This window comes from Aptenodytes patagonicus, chromosome 9 (assembly GCF_965638725.1).
Source record: "Aptenodytes patagonicus chromosome 9, bAptPat1.pri.cur, whole genome shotgun sequence".
Lineage (NCBI taxonomy): Eukaryota > Metazoa > Chordata > Aves > Sphenisciformes > Spheniscidae > Aptenodytes > Aptenodytes patagonicus.
Genome location: NC_134957.1, coordinates 10,351,577 through 10,371,302, shown reverse-complemented (window position 1 = coordinate 10,371,302; position 19,726 = coordinate 10,351,577). Strand labels below are relative to the sequence as shown.

The 19,726-nt window shown below is 56.9% G+C and overlaps 1 protein-coding gene across 1 annotated transcript in view; it reads right to left on the bottom strand.

Annotated features, from left to right (window-relative positions):
- Nucleotides 1-17,979, bottom strand: part of EFNB1 (ephrin B1) — a 52,779-nt gene extending 34,800 nt beyond the window's left edge. Inside the window, exon 1 of the mRNA XM_076347104.1 lies at nt 17,803-17,979. Coding sequence (XP_076203219.1) covers nt 17,803-17,918 — 116 coding nt within the window. The 5' untranslated portion in view covers nt 17,919-17,979. The remainder of the gene's footprint in view (nt 1-17,802) is intronic.
- Nucleotides 17,980-19,726: the final 1,747 nt, after the last annotated feature.

Sequence of the window (19,726 nt, the reverse complement as noted above, 5' to 3'; positions counted from 1 at the left end):
CTGCATGCACGGGGACGCTGCCAGCAGCGGGGTCTGCCCACGCCAGGCACGGTGCTGACACCCCACCATCCCCCCCCGGCATCCCCCCAGCCGCACCCCACGCAGAGCCAGAGGTGTAGAGGATGCATGCTGCCGGCAGATGTTTGCGGAGGGCTGCAGCCTGGGTGGCATGCTCGCTTCAAACCCGCTCCCCAACACGGAGCACAAGCACTCGAAGCGACCGGAGCTGCGGAAGCAAACAGAGATCAAACGCCCACCTTGCACGCACGCGGGCAGCGAAGGTTTGAGGACATCCACCGGGAAAGGGGGTTTATTTACCATGCCTTAAAAAAAAATCCCAAGCGAGCACCAGTGCTGCTGCAGAACCGCCCCAGTCCTGCCCTGGGGTCCCGGGCAGGACTCAGCCCCCCTCCACACAAACCCCACCACCCGCCCTCACTCGCCAGACCCCAAATCGCCTCCCCGGGACCCTCAGCTCCCCCTTCCCTCTCCCAGCTCATGAAAGGCCCTTCTGAAGGGCTCCAGCCTCCAACCGTCCTGCTTTACTCCAATGAGCTAAATGCATTTTAGTCTTGCATTAAAGGTGCTTTTTCTTTTTTTTTTTTTAACTTATTAAGGAGAAAGTTCAAAACGTTTGCAGTGACTGCGACGCACTAATTTGGAACTTACTGCCGTGTCGACATTGCATTAAGTATTTCTGTCAACCGTGAGGACACACCATGTCTATGTAAGAAATTACACTAGCAATTATAGCTAAAGAGGCATGTAAAATTTCAAAAAAAATTTTAATGTATTCAGAAATGATAACTGACATTCTTATTAGGATTAATCTAATTTTAGTAGAGTCATTTATATCCTGCCTCTGGATAAAAAATGAATTTCAATTTTAAAACCTGGATAAAAATTGGCATTTAAAAAAAGTACTTTTAGAAGTCACCCTGCATGATTAAGCGTGATGATAATATGAGAAAGCTTAACAAAAAGCTTTGCCATTAAAGAAGATATTTGTTAAACAAAACGGAAACAGAGATATTTATCAACCCGAGCAGACTATTTCAGGCTAACTCGGGACCCGGCACTGTCGGGTGCTGCTTATGGTCACGGGTTAGTGGAAAGCAAAAGGGCCATTGGAGATAACAGGGATGGGCCAGGAAGATGCTCAGGGCCGGAGCAGAGTTTTGCCTCTGGATGCCGGGAGCACGGGACGTATCCTGCACCCACAAGCAGGGAAACGCCCGGCACCGGCGAGAGCAATACTGTGCATCCATAGCCTGGACAGCCCCCGTCGGACGCGGACAGGGAACAACTGCAAAGCACAGAACTGATTCAAAGACTGGAAAAAAAGTAGAAAAAAAAAAGTTGGGTTGGTTTAGCTTATCCAAAAAGAAAAAAACAAAGAGATTTAACACTAAGGTCCTTCGCGAGGAGAAGCTACAGGGCACTGAGCTTTGCTTTAACACCGAGCAGAGCTGCAGGCTGGCTGCGGGCACACTGGGGCTGCTAACGCAGCCGTAGCAAAGAGGGAGGGCAGCTCCGCATCGCCCACGCCACCCAGGGAGAGCACAGGCTCCTCTGTGGCTCTGGCACAGATTAGCTGTCTTGCAGAAAAATGTGTTGCTGGCCTCATGCACTGGTGTCAGTACTGTTGTAACTCGATGGAAATTGATAGTTAGAATGATAAAGGTCCTGGCAGTCCCCATTTCCCAGAAGTGGACGCAAGGAGCCTCTTCGCTCCCTTTCCTGACCGACCCAAGCAGGACGCCTTTCCACAGCATACGCTTCCTGTTACGTGTATCTTCAACAACAACAAAATAAGCCCAAAAAGCACGTATCGTTCATAGGACCCAGCTACCCTAGGTGAGAAACCAGCCGAGATGCCTTCTCCAGGCATGCATGTTGCTCCATGTCCCCATCCTCCATGGCAGCAGTGCTGCCACGGACGTGCCCATGAACACCACACACCGTGGTACACCAACTAGATGATGTTCACCCCGCCCAGGATGGGGAGGACGGGGAGGCAGGAGAGCGTGCGGGGACGGGACAGGACCGGGGAGCCTGCTCCTGGTCAGGGATGGGAGATGGGGCACCCAGCACCGACTGGGGCTGGACACCCCCCCCTCACCTGCAGCCCCCCTTTCTAAGGCATTAAGCATGTAGGCAAGACACAAAATGATTTAAGAATATGTGGAAGGAGTCAAATGCCAAAGAGGAAAAAAAAAAAAGTCCCAGGCTGATTATTTTATTTTCTACTGACAGTTTCAGCCACAATGGCCAATAAATCCCGATTACGGATTTTAAAAATGCTTCCTGCAGACACTTGGACCATCAAGGCAATTCTGGGCTCCCATAACTCCTGGTTTATGATGGTCATACATGTCAACCCTTCGCAGAGCCCAGCATTTCAATAAAGATGACCATAAACCTAGATTAGAGATTAAAGGACTGACTCAGAAGTTTGTCAGAGGAAGAAACAAGTTTCCCTGCAGTTGCCTTGCCATTTTTACCGACTAACAGTTCGGTTTTTTGATGGTTTTATACCGGCAGTAAATTTCTGGACTGTCGACAGCTCGGTGTGCAATGAAAACAAACCAAGGAAGGCGAACGTGGCAGCGGGGAGGCGCAGGGAGGACGAAAGCCCAGCCACGGGCTCAGCTGACAACACGCAGATGAGAAGTGACAGGTCTCCTCCTGGGCTACCCATCGTCTGCGATGGCACAGGGACGCGGACGCCAGCTCTGACCGACCTTCCCGGTTCTCCACTCCCAGCCCCCCAACCTGTCAGACTTCTCTCCGGGGAGCAGCACTGTCCTCATTTCTCCTCCTCTCGCCTTGGCAGGGTCAGTAGCTGCCAAGCAGGAGCACATGGAAAGGCGACAGGAGACCGGCCACCCCCCAAGGGCTCCCTGCCTCCGGGCAGGGCCAGGGACCCCGGGGCCGATGCGCGCAGGGAGCATCCCCAGCCCCCCGCCACCGGCAGCCGCCTCTCGCCCCCAGCTTGTCAAAGCAGCAGCGACAACCATGACGGAGACGCCTTTTAAACTACAAACATCATACATTTATTGTGCTCTTGTTTCCTGGATGAATATGCTGCTTCCTTTTAATAAGTGCTCTCTTAGGAGAGGGAAATGGGAAAAATAAAAAAGCAGCAGAAGGGAAGGAGGATGACTCACGGCAAGGCCACATCTCCCCAAACACGGGAGAGCTGCCGAGACGATGCCAAGGACGAGGGCTGGGATCAAAAGGACGAGAGCGGATCAAACGCACGCCCTCCCCGGGGAGGGGAAAGGTTTGCAGGAGCTGCCGGGGGGAGGAAGGTGGGATGCAGCCGTGCCCTCCCGGCCGCCCATGGTTTGCCTGCTTGGGTTGCAAGAAGCCGTTTCCCTTTCCCAAGGTTCAGCCACTACTTTCACATTTTGAACAGGACTCTCCAGTTGTTTGATTCCATTAAGACATGCACACAGGGCTGGCCCGCGCCAGGACACGGGTGGTGATGGGGACGGGGAGGACCAGTAGGAACCATGGGTGCACCCAACACGAGATGAAAAAATGCCCTTTTCCCCAGCAAATGAAAGAGCCGAGCCCGGAGCTCAGCGCACCGAAGGGGGTCGGTGCCCTTTCTGCCGGTGTCTCTCAAAGTCTATCAAAAAGTCCCATTTACATCAAAATGCCCTTCCAGACATGCTTCAATTTTACTTTTCCCCTTTCATCTCCTTCCACCCTCCCGCCCCACCTCGCAGCCCTATTGTACTCGCAGCATCTCGCGCAGCGGAGAGGGCCGAGCGGGCTGCCAGAGTGAAAGAAACAGGAGAGAAAGAAAAGAGCTTTAAACTAAGGGAGAAGCCGGAATCGCTCCTGGTCCCGCTCCAGCGGGAGCTGTGACCTCCTCTCCTCCCGCCCGCTGCTTGGCAGCTGCCCCAGGGGGACAGCGCTGGCCGTGTCCCTACCACGGGGACAGGGGACGGGGACTCGGGCTGCCCCAGCCTCCGCTGCCACCTGGGCTTTCTGGTCAGGCTCCGGTAACCACAGATGGTTTTAATGAGCTTTAACAAAAGCCTTGGGCAAGGGTTGCGGAATTCGCAGTCCTGCACCACTCGGCACCCTCCCCTCGGCACCGCCACCGTCCCCGGCCAAGCAGCACCCTGCACACCCCGGGTCCCAGCAAGGCGGCTACTGGTGGCACTGGGACAGCCCGACAAAGCGCTTTGGGCACAGGCACGACTGCGCGTCCCAGCTGGTGACGAAGTGGATCAAGTTTAAGTCCCTTCCTCTCCAGATCAGTCCTAAAAAATGCCAGGGGAGCTAGAACGTTTCCACCCCGTGCCAGGCTCTCCTCTGCCAAAGCCGTGTCCCACCTGCCCTCCTCGAACAATGAGGATTTAATGAGCCGCTTTCTTCTCCCAGCCCTGGCCCTGACGGCACCGCATCCTCGCTAACAAACTTTTGCAAGACCCTTGAAAGCAGAGGCGCTTTCCCCAGGTTGACTGACATCCAAGCCCAAGAGTGAAATCCGCTCCAGGTTATGACAAGTGCAAATGAGGTTTAATTCCGGTCTAACCCATCAAAGCCCAGCTCTAGCAGTGCACAATCCTGATGCCTTTCGCCGGGCTCTGTCCACCTCCCCTGACATGGAGCTTTTCCAGTCCTCCCTTCCTATTGTCAGCGTCTATTTTTAACCCCAAGCACTGTTTCTCCCTGCGTGACTTCAGACACTCTCCAGGGACGAGGTGGAATCGCTGAGCTGGTACCAGGAAAAGTGACTCAACTTTCACCTCCAGAAGCACTACAGAAATCACAGGAGTAGTAAATTTTCCTCCGTTCACGTTCTCCTTTCTCCTTCCCACCAAGCTTTGTCTGGGGCTAAAAGGAGGAGAAATTGCAGGGAAATAAAATCCGTGTCCATCAGCAAGCAACACAACAACAAGCCATTTCGCTCCCTTTTCTTCCCCAGCACCTTTATCATCAGCTAGATTTACCTCTATTGCAGCCACCTTGGGAAAAAGCCTGCATCAACACCCATGGCCGGTGTAAATCAAGGTCAGAACTGTAACCTTAAAATAGGTCTTATGAGTCGAGGCTCCGATCTACCAGGCATGGGGAACCAGCTCGATAAACATGCAGAGAGAGGCACACATCCCCGGTGCAAAAGGGAGGAGGCGTTTTCCTCGCGGGGCCCTGGCCGGGCTGAGCGCGCCGGATGACAACGCTTCATTACTCCCTTTCAGCTGGTCCTCCCAGCCCTGCAGAGCAGTAATTAACAAGAGGGTCAGCAGCGAAGCCCCTCAAGAACCTCTACCTTCAGGGGAGTTTATCTAAACAACCCACCATTTGCAGGGCAAGCGGCTGCTGCCTTCTTCTAATTCGTAAAGCGTGTAAGCCCAATGCCAAACACTTGGAGGTGTCCCACTGCAGGAGCAACATGTGCGCTGCGTTAGCCAGATGTTACATTATTTGGCATTAAGAACCAATAAATAATCATTAATACTATTGCTAGCAATAATGCTCTCTGCAAGAAAGCCTGGATGCCAAAAAACACTTTGTTTATGGCACAAGCGTCCCGAGGCGGCACGAGCCACGGGGGAAGCCAGGCACAGCGGAGGCAGCCTCCTCCGGCACGGATCCGGGAGAGCCGCCTGCCACGTACAACGCAGCCGGCGCTGCCAATTCCGGATTGCATCCCCAGTCCCGCAGCAGTCGGCATTTCTCATAAAGCCCCAGCTCGGGGGCCGGCGGAACCGGGAGAGCCCCAGCCCCAGCTCACAAGCTGGCCTGCTCCCACGTCCGCACAGGACCGCTCTGGCTGCCAGAAGATGCAGTGAAATCAAGAGCCATCGCAGGTTGAGCTGTTTGAAACCGCTCGGGCCAGCCCCGGCCTTGGGCTGACTCCCTGGTTTTGCTCACCGGAGCTGGCAGGGTGCTGGAACACACACGGCCCTGGCGACGAGGGGAGGCAGCATCTGGAAGCAATTATCCCACCGCTCTTGTATCTGTCACCCGCTCTCCGTCCTTGTGTAAGGAAACCGTTCGTACTATCAACAAATCTCTTTATCTTTAATAAACTAGGAAAGGGATTCTCACTCCGCTCTCCGCCAAGAAGTAGGCAGCGGAGGTTTTCCCAACGGAGGGCACAGGGCGGGCAAGGTCCTTCCTACCAGGTCTCAGGCACACAGGGTGAATTGGGCGCACCAGGGACGGGCACCTGTAGGTACCTTAAGGAGAAAGCACTCTCGGATGTGAAATACAAAAATTTCTCTGCTCTGTCTGTGCCCTGGTACGATGCTGCAGCACGTTAATGCTTTACTTGCAAGTTTGATGTCCCACAAACCTCCAACTGCTTTACAGGCGTGGATGAACTCCCGGGAGCTCTGCAGGATGGTCCACACGCCTCCATCCTCAAAGAGGAAAAATAAGGAGAAAAGGGCCTTGCCTGGGATAGCAGGAGCCAGGAGGACCCCGCAGCCCTTCCCCACCCCGGACGCCCCCTCCCCAGGCTGGGGACAGCAGCAGGAGTCCCTGCACTCTCCCTGCCACTGCCCCCCGTCCCACAACACGTCCAGGCACAACACACAGCCTGCACCCCGAAAGGAGTAAAACCCAGCTGAGAAGGGATACCAGGCGGCATGACCAGCAAACCCCCAGCCCCGCTGATCGGCTGGCCCCCTGAAAGGGGGGCACCCCTACCCGCCTTCCCAAGCCCACGGGCTCCACGCGCAGCAAAGGGAGGTGGTTTTGGAAGACTTCCGTGCCTCTCCTAGACGTTATGAAACCAGCCAAGGAGCATGAAACTGCCTGCCGTGGGTGGGAGCACCCAGGGCTATATGAAGAGCGCTGTAGGATTCCTGCGTGGTATGGGAAAGCACGCTGCGCTCCCCCACCCCGCACACGCCCTTGCAGGGTATTTTTTATTTTTATTTTTTTTTCTTGAGAGAGAGAGACCGGGTAAGCACAAACAACCAGCGCAGCCCCACATGAAGGGGGTAATTAGAGAAGCAGCACCCACTGCTAACCACGTCAGGGCAGAGATCAAAAGCATCATCAAGTGTTAAACTTCCCCGGGATCGGGAACCGCTCCTGAGAAGGGGCTTGCTCCGGATGGTCACCAGAGCCAGTCCCTGGGAGGGTGCCAGCTGCTCCCCACCGTTACCCTGGGGTGGGGTGCCGTCCCCTCCCCAGGCCTTTTGGGAAACAAAGCTTAATTTTGCAAAGGAAAATGAGGGGAAAAGCCCCAGACAGGAAAGTGGCAGGCCGGTTTGCGCACAGGGGGTTTCACATGCCATCCCGAGCGCTCTCAGCCACTGAACCCAGGAGTGGCTGTGCCCCTCTCCCTGCCTTCGCCGGGGTGGCCCTGCAGAGCTTCTCCCCACGCCCCAGCACCCATCGCTCGCGGGGAGGGAACACCAAGCCAAGCCAGTGTCGTCGCTCCCAACATCCCACGAGCAGGCTTTCCTCCATCCCCCATCCCCAACAGTAAGTTTTCATGTAGCTCAGGCAAGTGGAAAAAAAAAAAAAGGAAAGAAAATAGGAAAAAGTTCTCCTACTGCAGCAACACCAACAACGGGCGTGAAGCCGTGCCGGTGCAGGACAGAGGGGCAGGAGAGGGTTGGGGAGGCCGGGAGGCACAGCCACACGATGGACCCTCCTCTCCCTCTGCCGACCCCGGCCCAGCAGCATTGCCTTGCCAGGCTGTTGCTGCCCCAATTATTTCAGCAATTAGCTACAGCTGAGACACCGCTAACAGGGGTGCAGGGGAGGGAGGCACATCACCGGAGAGCACACACCGGCAGGGATGCGCAGGCAGGGGCACGCAACCAGGCCGCATCCTCGCAGCATTTCCACAAAAGAAGAAAAATACAAATTTAAAACCAAACACAGCTGAAACGGAAATTCCAGCCACCTCCAGCCCTTCGCACCTCCAAGCACCTTCCCAAAACCCCAACCCAGCCAGGCCCCCCGCTCCCCGGCCCCCTCAGGCGGTGGGGACCATAGGGCACCGCAGCTCTGCCCGGTGAGAGGGAAGGGGTCTCTGCACCCCCCGATGGCACTGGGATGGCCCTTCCCCACCTCCTGGGGAAGCATCTCCTCCTCCTCCTCCCACTGCGAAGGAAGCTGGGAACAATGGGATGCACCAGTGCCAGCTCCGGAGGGGATGCTCATGGACCACCCGCCTGGCTGCCCAGAGACAAGGGACATGCTGGGCGGGCCAGACGGGTGCAGGGGGGACAGGCAACGAGCCAGAGCGCAGGCAGCTGCCAAGACCCCATCTCCTGCTTGGTGCAAGGGGCAGCGCCCCGTCCTGTCAACACAGGGGGGGGACAACACTGGAGCTCAGCGACTGCAGGCAGAGGTCACTATGGCAGGGGCTGCGTGGAGCCCCCCCCCAGCTCGCCCCGCAGGAGAGGGGCTGCGCGCTGATGCAGTGGCCAGACCTTCCCCTAAAAAAATAAGAAATTTTTTTTTTTTTTAATTTCTTCTTCTAAAATAATTGACTAATTGGCCGAGCCCCAGTTCCGTGCTGGGAGTGGATCCCAGGTTCGCTCTTGCATGAAGCGTTTATTAAAGACATCAGAGGAGGAGAGGAGGGCAAGGCAAAGCCCGGCAGGCCGGGGGAGCGGGGCGGCACCCACAGCCAGGTGGAAATTTCCCATCGCGCCCAGAGGGAGGAAGCCCAAAAATTAATCCCGGACATCCCCCGCAGCACACCCCTGCCCCGGGCAGGGCCTGAGTCAGCCGGGGCGAGCACCACGGCCCCCGCGCCCTCCGGAGCGTGCCAGGCTGCGAACACGTGAGAGGGAAGGGGTCTGCACCCCCAGGGGACGCAGCTCCCGTCCCCGCGCCTGGGGCTGCCCCCTCCTCTCCTCCCTTTAATCCCCAGCCCCAAAGCAGAGCCCTTTTAGGGGAAAGTGTAACGCAATACCTGGAAAATTTCTCCCACCCGCTCTCTGCTGCCGACTGCCAAATTTAAAACATATTTGCTGCTCGGCCTTGAAGAAACGTAACCTGCTGCTTAATTCCAACACGTTTATTCTTTGGGGGCAACGAAAAAATTCGCACTGCCGCTCGTGGCTCCTCTCCTTACACCCCGCAGCCCTCAGGGGTGGGAGCTGCCAAAAAGCTGCCTGGGAGCCGTCCACCACCACGCAAGCACCGAAACGCCGGGGAAGGGCAGGAAGCTCGCTCTGCCCATCCCGCCCTGCCTGCGGCACCGGTGCGGGCAGGGCAAGAAGTTTTTGACTGGTGAGTAGGCGCCCTCAAGCCCCGAGCCGTCAGCTAGGGATGCCACTGGCCTGAAAGCCCTTGGGATGCCCAAAGTCCAGGGCAGTGCAATGCTCCGGAGAAAGGGAAGGGGCAGGGACCACCACCCACCCGCAGGGAGAGGACCCCTCCTGGGAGACGGGGCCATCCCATCCTCCCCTCGCCTTGCGGAGCCCCCACGCAGCCCCCATCCTTCGCCCCACCACCCGGGCTCCTCGGCAGGAGGAATTTTCCAGCGGGGTTGGGTTTGAGAGGGGAGGCTGGAGCAGGGGAAAGGGGCCGCGGCAGTGCGGGGCTGGGGGCGGGCACAATGTGTTTAGCAGACTGAGCGATCCGACAGGGCCCATTAAAGGAAACAATTTGTAATACAATAATTATTATGTCGTTTCTCTGGACCCTTTCCTAAGCCTCTCTTTAAACTGTTAGAGGCTTGACGTGCCTGTATAAAGCAGACATGATCTGTAGGGCTGAGGATGCTTAAGTGCCCGCATGTGCCGAGACAAGGCAGGCAGGGGTGGATGCGCGACGCGCGCCCGGCCCTCTCCGCACGCTTGCCCAGTGGGACGGGAGCTCATCCCGGTTTGCTCGCAGGCCTCGAGGGATGGCTGGGGGATCACCAGGAACGCACGGGGCAAGGGGAGCTGATGCTCCCCAACCACAGGGGGAGATGCTGGCGTACCCCCAGCATCATCAGATGAGGGGTCCTCTCCCTGCACGCTGCTGGGTCTGGAGCCAGGTTTGCTCGAGCCCATGGCAGGGGCCGCATCCAGGCAGCGCGGCCGGGACCTGCAGCTCCCCCAGCTCCGCTTTTATGCTCTGAAGTTCTCGGCCGCACATCTGAAGAAAGGGGCGGTAGCGAACAACAGAGCAAGAGCGAGCAACACAAATCCCCGGGATAATGAGCCCGGAGGAAGAAGACGGTGGGCTCTGTCTGAGGAGGGAGCCGTGCTTTTATTGGAGAGGCCTAAAAGGGCTATAAATCCTCAGATTCAAAGGCGGACTCGAGCTCTTTCAAGTCTGAGGAAGGCCTGGGATGTGTCAGCTGGGAGGACTAACCACACCGCGTCCCCTGCTGAAGTGGCCTCTTCAGCAAAGCCGCGCTGCAGCCCGGGATATTACACCCAGATCCTTTCCATATGCTGCCCGCCCGGCTGCAGGCAGGGTACGCCGTCATCCCTGCCGGCACGGGGGGAGCCCGCCCTGACACACACCCCCCGGGCAAAAACCAGCCACCCCCCGCTTTAGGGGGTAAGTGCCTTTACACCCATTCCCCATTTCTAACGCACGCTGACGACTGCCCCCCCGAAACCCCGGTGGGAGCTGGGGGGGCCGCGGACCTCCCCCTCGCGTTCGGCCACGATACTACAGCGAGCCCAGACAAAGAATGCCAGAGCCCAGCGCTGCCGTCACGTCCCCGAGCTCCCACCACCACTGCCGGATCCGAGGCTGCCGTCCCCCAGCCCGCCGGTCCCTGCATGCAAACCCACACACCAGGCTGTGCTCACGCGTTTCAGAAACCCATTAAAACGTTAAAATCGGCAGCAAAGAGAAGACGGTGTCGAGTCTCAGCCTCGCCACTAATGCATGTGCAACCGCAGACGTTTCCCAGCCTTAATGAGAAGGAAAACATGCAAACACTCAGTGATCAATATTAATGGTGTAAGGGTATTTATAGCTGATAAGCCGTGAAAACACACACTGTTTTTTCTGAAGTACCTACTCAGAAGCTGTTGGATGCCGAAAGCCAGGCGGGGCAGACGGTCCCCGAGGCTGGGCTCATGCTGCAAGCCACGGAGCCACCAGCCGCTGCCGGGTGCAAGGAAAGGGACTGCTGGGAAACGGGACACTCGTGTCCCATCACCGCACATGGAGCAGCGAGGCAGGCTTGGGTGCCACTAAAACCAGCTGGGACCCCCCCTCCCAAGGAGGGCACCCACCCCAGGCCTTTGTAGAGGAGGGGGACCCGGCCACGCCGAGGAAGGCACTTCCAAAACTCCGGCCTGAAGGTGTAGGGACAGAGAGTTTGTGCAGCGTCCCCTGGGCATCCCGCCCCAGCACCTCCGTGTTGGCACCAGCAAGAGCCAACCCACGCCAAACCAGGTTATCACGAAGCCTCCCACCGCAGCCCAACCCCGCCGACGGCCGGGCCAGCAGACACGGCACACGTGGACGTACGCGCAGACGCAGCATCACGGCGGGACAGAGCCCTCAGAAAACACCGAGGGAAGTTCATGGTTGGACACTAACAAGCCCCCCTGCTCCGGCTCTCTGCGCGGCCCCCACGGCAGCCCTACTGGCAAAGCCCGGTCCCACGGCTTCGGAAAGGTGGAGCAGCCCACCTGGGAAAGGCCGGCTGCGGGTAGGAAAAAGTTATTCCAGAACAGCCAAGCCAGGGTTATAAATAGCTGGCATTTTTGAAGTGCAGCTGCTCGGCTCGGCCGGGGCGGCACTGCCACGCCGGCACCTGAGCCGGGTCGGATCCCGCCCCGGGGGGCGCCGACGGGGAGAGCTCACAGAGGAGAAGCCACCGCTCGCTGAAACACCGCGAGTAACCCCTCAAACCTGTCCCCCCATCCTCTGGCCTTCCCGAGGGAGGAGGGTGCTGGAGGCCCCTGAGCCCCCCCTCCCCTCCGGGCATCACCCACAGCCTCTGCGGGGTTTGGCTCCAGCCCCAGAGGAAGAAGCCCGCTCCCCGAAAGCGCAGGGGCCGTGCAAACCCCACCCCGTGCACAAACCCAGCCTAACCAAGCAGGACGTTTAGCCCCGGCTTGTCCGACTTGTCTGGGACTGAGCCTGGACAGGCTGGTGGGGCCGGGAGTGCCGGGATCCCGAGGCTCCAGCACAGCCATGATGAGAGCGCTGGTGCTCCAACCGGAGACGACACACGACAGGCAAAGAAAACCCTCCCCAAAGGATGCCAGGTGTTGCACCAAGGGGTGCCGAACCTGTCTGCGAGCAGGAAAAACACCACCGCCCTCCTTCCCGCTCGCCGGAGGAGGTTTCTCTGCCATGCCACCCACCCCAGAGCAAGGGACGGGAAGGAGAAAAGCGGCGGAAAGCAGCAGAAAGGACCCCGGCTCTTTCGAGTCGAGCACAACAAAAGCCCCGCAGCACCACCACCACATTCCTGCCCAGATGTGACGCCGAGATAGCGCCGAGCCCAGAGTCCTCCTCCTGCTCTCCCATACAAGCAATCATTAATTAGACACAGAATGGATTTCAGCGTCGTTTCTCCCCACCCTGTTTCAGCTGCCAGACTCCAAGTAGCATGTGCTACTGATCGGTACAAGATGTTTTCCCACCGGACCCCAGCGCTCCTCGGGCAGACCGGCTTCCCAGCAGCACTGCCACCACACTCTGCTGATTACGGGGTGCCCTGCCAGCGGGGCAGGGACCGGAGAGCCACGGGGAAGCTGTGGGGCAGGCGGGACCCAGAAATCCTACACGGAAAGAAGGGACCATCCCTACTGCTAAGTCCCCCATTTTCCAAGGGACAACCCAAACACCTCCTGACGTGTGTCGTGCAAGTGGCTTCACGTGCATCGCAGCTCTCTGCAATCCCCATGACCCGTACAAACACATGCAGGGCTCGGGGGGACCCCTGCCCACCCAGTAAAGGTGCCCAGAGGGGACCCCTGCCCACCCGGCCGGGGTTGCGCCGTGCGAGGGCGTGGGCACATCCCGCCCGGCCGCACGCAGCCTGTTTGGGATGGGGATCCAAGGAGCAGCTTCAGACCAAAAGCGTTGAAGTCGCTCAGGTGCAGCGGAGGAGGGAAGCAGCCCCCCCGCCAGCTCCCTCCCAGCCCTCCGCGGTCAGAAATGGCACAAAAGCCCTGTCCTGTCCCTGCTGCCACGCGGCTCCGAGGAGCTGCAGCAGCTGTTTTGCTCTGGAGAAAGCTACGGCTCCTTTTACAATCAATCAGCCACCCCATCACGGCTCTTTTTTTCTTTTAAAGGAAGCAGTTAAATCCATTTTATAGAATCCAGTGGTATTTACCCAGCTACTGCAATAGCCGCAGCCCTGCCTTCACTTTTTTTTTTTTAATTTAAGTTAATGAAGTCATTCCCAAACGTCACGCAAGGAGCCCTGGGTGCTCCTTTCCCCCAGCCACGGCAAGAAGGGTAACCTCGCTCCTGCGATGTGGGCCAGGCACGGGGGGTTTCTGCCTTGGGGGGGCAGAGCAAGAGCCCTCCATGCTGGGAGGACACTCAACAGCCTGGCACCCAGCAAAGGGTCCCCCCCCAGCACCGCAGCACCCTCCTGGCACGCTACGAAAGGGCTCCGCCATTCCAGAGGGAAACTCCAACCGGGATGCAGACCGTCCAGGCTCGCTTCATCCAAACCAGCCTTCGGAGATTAAGCAAAGCCCCGGGGAGGCAGAGGTGTGCATGGGGGCCGTTGGATCGCTTATGGGACCCTCCGCGCCCCCCCAACCTGGGGGAGCCCCTACCTCCCGGCCCCGCCTGCTCCCCGGGAAGAGGGAGTCTCCGAAGGCTCCACGAGCCAAACGCAGCTTTTCGTTAAAAAATAAGCAGCGTGTTTTCACTATTTCCCAACTCCTTATACTGCAAAGCGCCTCATGCACCCACTGGTACGGTAATTAAATTACATCTGCTCCGACAAGTGTGAGCCCACCGATGCAGAGCTCTAGGCCAGCCATTCCCCTCGGAAACAGCCTTCCCGCAAGCACTTTGTCCCTCGTAAAAAGGCATTAAAAAAGGCAAAGATACGCCAGGCTTCAAACTCGGCACTTACAGAATTCAATAGGACACCATAATGTCATTAAAAACAGAATAAAAATACCACAAAGGATTAGACTTTTGTCTGGTTCGGTTTTTTTCCCCCCTCCTCCACGCTTTTTTTTTTTTTAAATGCATTTGTCTTGTTTTTAGAAAGTTGCTGGGTTGCTCCACAGAGCAAGCGAGTGTAGCCGAGTAAAACTTATATGAGGGGAAAGAGAGAAAAGCAGAGCCGAAACGACCCGTTCTTCAGAGCCGTGCGGATGATGTGTCCCATTTCCCCCACCTCCTTATTAAAATACCTTCTGGAGAGGCGAATTCCAGCCTGAAATGAATTTTCCAAACGATATTTTATTAGGAATGCTTCCTTTTAACGGTCGGCACAGGAGCCCACCAGGGTCAATATTTCTCCAAAATTACAGCCAAGGGAGTTCAGAAAGGATTTAGCCAGAATTTCTCCTGCAATTCCCGGCTGTCCAACAAGAGCACGCTCCCACCAACCCCCCGGCTGCCAGCGGCTCAGCAGCAAAAGGGCCGATTAAATCCCAAAAGCACCCTCCACCCCCCTCCCATGAAGCCCCCTTCGACACGATGGAAGAAAATTAAAACCATGTCAGCTCCCCGAGACCTCCTTCCAAGGGGCTCCGCAGGCACCCCGGGGAAAGCTCGCTCAGAGGGGATCTAATTTAGCCTGAGCTTGTCCCAAGCACAGGTTTGTGACAATTATCACCTTTTATCCAGCAAAAGCATTTCTAAGCCTATCTTCCCCCCCCCCCTTTAAGACAGAGAATTATTCACAATAGGAAGACGGTGACGATTTCACCGCTGGCTTTTGGACACGCACCTAGGAGCAGAAGGGAAACATTTCCCCAGCACAGCACAGAGTGCCACAGCTTAAGCTAGTCTTGACTAGGAAATCGTTCCTTCTATCAGATGCGTTATCAACGTCCCTCTGATAACCACCACGAGATCAGGAACCTGCCGGTGACGTCCCAGCCAAGTTACAAGCCCACACTTCGTAAGCGCAGCCCCAAGCTGGCCAGGGGAGGAAAGGGCAGAAAAATATTTTCATTATTTACAGTGACACCACCAAGGCCAGACGGCCCAACACGCAACGCTTTCTCCTTCTATCTGTTGGAAAATTCCACTTAGCGATGTTATTTTTTAAGGGCTTTAGCTCTCTTTACTCTAAAAACAAGAGTTAAAGCTCGGCGGAGCGGGGCGGAGGGCTGGCACAGACACGATCGCCCACAGAGCGCCGGAGGAAGGGGCCTGAAAGCCCAAAGTAGGACGGCGAGCGCGCGTGGGGGTTTTAACGCATCCATCCAGGAGAGTAAGCCCAGTCTAACAAAGAGCACGGCTTTTCCTCAAACTGGACTCTGTACAGCAGGCGGTTCCCCAGACGGGCTTGCTCAACTGCCTTCGCAGGCAGGAGCGGCCGTGAAGCGGCTGTGCCCAACACCACGCAACCTGCAGAACTCGGAGGCAGGAGCATCAAGGTGTAAAAGAAAGCGAGGGACCCCAAAGACGGACCCCAAAGACGAGGGTCTGGGGTCAGGCCACACAGGCACAGACCGACGGGACGAGAGCGGGACCATGTCCGGGCACCGACAGCCTCCACCGTGGCAAAAACCAACCATCGCTCCTGCCCCGCCACTGGGATCCCACCCCAGCAGGGCCATTTCTGGGTGGGAACGCCAACATTTTGAGCGCTTTCCACCTTCTCCCATCCCAGCGCGGCGGGCACTACATCAGCAGGGACTCGGGGCTGGGGAAGCACCGGCACTGCCCCCGAGCCCCCCGGGCTGCTGCCCCACGCCAGGCATCCACGGGAGCAGTCCCCACGTGGGATGGCACGCAACCAGAAAGCTGCACCGAGGGCGGACAACCACCGAGCTCCAAACTGAGAGAGAAGCAAGAAACACCTCGAATTACCCCAGGACGCCCCGCCGGGGAGGGATGCCTCCGAGCCCACCGCACCCAGGGCTCGGTGCCGGCACAAGGCAGCCCCCCGGGCAGATGGGGAGGACGGTGGAAAACCCACCGGCGTGCCACCCGCCAGCTTTCAGCGTGCCCGCCGCATCGCCACCGCCTCCGCCCAACTCCCCAGGCCTTGGCAATTCGATAAAAGCCAACGCTAGTAGAGCAGGCTGGGGCGACATGGCGTCCCCCACCACCACGCCAAAGCCATTTCTACCTCCAGCCACCCCTCTTCAACTAAAAAGGTATTTTCTGGAACCGATTCGCCTCCCCCTCGCCGACATCACAGACTCACAAACACGACAGATCGATTCCCGAGGGCTCTTTCTCTTTTCAGTCCAAGCCAACAGACACATCTCCAAAAGGAAGGAAAGAAAAAAAAAAACACACCAACCGGGAGAATTCACTTTTGGGAGCCCTCGTCCCAGCGTTTCCAACGCGCCGGGCTGGAGCTCGAGGGCTTGTGTGCACACGCGTGTGCCAGCAAAGTTGCTTTCCCCCCCCCAAAAAAGAGAAATAAATGTTTGGTCGGAATGTAAGTGTCCAAGCAGGAAGGTTGTCCAAATTGCTTCAGTTCTCTCCAACCCTCAAAAAACTCCTTTTTTTTTTTTTTTTTGAGAGAGAGAAATGTTGGGGGGGGGAATCAGGCTAAAAGCAGGATTTTTCTGTTGTTTTTTTTTTTTTAAATGAGAAGGGGCTAAGATAAACAAACACTCTGTGATCTACAAGATAAAGCCCAGCAAGAGGGCTACCAAAACCACCCTGACACCGCCATCCCCAGGTCAGCAGCGACCGCGGCCGAGCACCTTCCACTCCCTCCTCCTCCTCCTCCTCGCCCTTCATCCCGGCGCGCTGGAAAAGCCCCTTCTCATTGTTCCTGCATCTCAGCCGGGGCAGAGACACGTACGCGCACACACGACACACAGATAAATACATATATATATATATATACACGATTCAGCCGTACGTATAGCCGGAGCAGGGCTGTGGAGGAGCGCCGCAGCCCCGCCGCCGGCTTTGTTCAGACCCGGACCGCCCCGGCTCCCACCGCCGGACCGGGCCGGGGAGGGGGGGGGGGGGGCGCCCACCGCCGGCCGACCGCCGACCCCCCCCCCCCCCCCGCAGCCCCCCGCCTTCCTCCGCGGCCTGCTTTTAGAAGAGAAAAGCCGGGGGGGGGGATAAGAAGAAAAAAAAAAAAAAGCGGTAATAAATCCAACTCTAGCGTCGGCGGGGTGCAGGGGAGCGGCGATCCGGCCCGGCGGCGGCCCCCCCGGCACCCTCCGGAGCGGGGCCAGGCGAAGGGCGGCGGCACCCGCGGAGCCTCCCCAAATCCCGGGGAAAAAAAAAAAAAAAAATATTAAAGGTGAAAAAATAATTAAAAAAATAAAATAAAATAAAACACATTTTAAAAAGCCAGAAAAAAATTTAAAGATAAGAAAACGGTTAAAAGCCAACAGAATTCTTGAAAATTGGGAAAAAAAAATTGAAAGTACATTTTAAAAAAAAAAAGGTAGAAACCCGCAGCAGCCAAGCGCGCCCCGGGAGAAGCAGCCGGGGCTCGGCGAGGGGTCCGTACTCCAGCCGGGGGTCGCTCCTCTCCGTCCGTCGACCGCAGCCTCCAGCCGCTCCTCGCGGTGCCCGCTCCGCTTCCCGGGGAGGGATTTTTTTTTTTTCTTAAAAATCTTGCGGTTTCGGTTATTTTTTTTTTTTTTTAAAGTTTTCCCGGTTTCAGGTGGGGGGGGGGTTTGGCAGGGTGGGGGGGGGGGGGGTGCCAGGCCGGTTTCCCCACCACCACCCCCCACGTTCCCCCGCGCCCCTCCGCCGCACACGTACTTGGGGTTACCGGCGCTCCAGGAGACCGGCTCCAGGCTCTTGGCGAGCGGCGCGGCCAAGCGGCACAGGGCGAGGAGGACGCCCAGCAACCACCGCCCGCCGCGGGGCCGCGCCATCGTCCCTCGGCGGCGGGACGGGACGGGCGTCAGGCGCCCATGCCGCTCAGCCCGCCGCCTTCCTCCGTCTCCCGTCCCGCCGCCGCCGCCGCCGCCTCCCTCCTCCTCCTCCTCCTCCGCCGCCGTCCCCTCCCGCACAGCGGCGCCGCCCGCCGCGGCGATCGCTCTACTCCTCCGCGCAGGCAACGGAACGGGCAGCCCCGAGCGGGGCGGCCAATCGCTGAGCGGCGCGGGGGGGGCCTCGCGGCGCGGGGACGCGCCCACTTTCGCTTCTTAAAGGGCGCGCGTACCTTCCCCCCCCCCCACTACACACACACCCCCCCCAACTTTATCCCCCCTCAAGCGGTGACCGGGCGAGGCGGGGGACGGGGACGGGGACGGGCCGTCGGGGCGCCGGGGTCCCGGCGCCCCGACGGCCCGTCCCCGTCCCCGTCCCCCGCCTCGCCCGCGGCATTCAGCCGCGATCCAACAGCGCCCCCCAGCGGACGCTGGTAGGCACACACACACCACCCCCCCCCCCCCGCCCCTGCCTGCTCTTGGGGAGGGCGGGAACGATCGGTGAGGGGGTGTTCGGTCGTCCCGGCCTCGGGGGAGGAATGGCTCCGGTTTAGGGTGCTTTACCCTTAAACACTAAATAAACCCGCCTTTTTTTTTGGAAGTTTTTTTTGGAGGGGTTTTTTTTGGAGGGGTTTGGAGGGGTTTTTGTGGCGTTTTGTGGCGTTCTGTGGCGTTTTGTGGGAGTTCTGTGGCGTTTTGTGGGAGTTCTGTGGCGTTTTGTGGGAGTTCTGTGGCGTTTTGTGGGATTTCTGTGGAGTTTTTGGGAACTTTGTGGAGTTTTTGGGAGCTTTGTGGAGTTTTGGGGATTTTTTGGGATTTTTGTGGAGCTTTTGGGATTTTTTGGGAGTTTTGTGGAGTTTTGTGGAGGTTTTGGGATTTTTTGTGGAGTATTGTGGAGTTGGGAGGAGGGCTGGAGGTTTTTTGGGTTTTTTCGGAGGTTTTTTGGTGGGGTTTTTTGAGTTTTGGCGGGGTTGGGGGGGGGGGACACACTAAGCTCTGGAATCAGTTTGCTTTCTGTTAAGAAAATTTTTTTAAAACCTCTGGAGTCGGTTCATTTTCTAGTACAAAAATAATTAAGAAAAACCTCTGGAGTTAGTTCAATTTCTATTAATAAAACTAAAAAAAAAAAACCACAACCCACCTCCGGAGTCAGTTTGCTTTTTATTAAGAAAATTTTTTTAAAAAATTGAGTCAGTTCGCTTTATATTACAAAAACAAAACAAAAAAACCCCAAACCTTTGGAGTCAGTTTAATTTGTGTTAAGAAAATTTTAAAATAAACAACTCTGGAGTCACTTCACTTTCTGTTAAAAAAATAAACAAAAAAACTCTGGAGTCAGTTCTCTTTCTATTACGAAAATTTAAATCGAAGCTCGAGGCAGTTCGCTTTCTATTACAAAAATTTACAAAAACCCTTCGGCGTCAGTTCAATTTCTATTAAGAAAATTCTAAAAAACCTCCAGAGGCGGTTTGCTTTCTATTACGAAAATTAAAAAAAAAAAAAACCAAAACAAAACACTCCAGAGTCGGTTTGCTTTTTATTAAGAAAATTTTAAAAAAGCTCGAGTCAGTTCGCTTTCTGTTACAAAAACTGAAAAAAACCCCTCTGGAGTCAGTTCGCTTTCGACTAGGCACATTTCAGACGCCCTCGTTTCGCAGCGCCCCGAGACACGTTTGTCTCCGTTACTTTTTTTTATTTATCCGTTTCCTCGTTTCTCCTCCGGCACCTTACGTGGCAGAACCCTGCCGTCA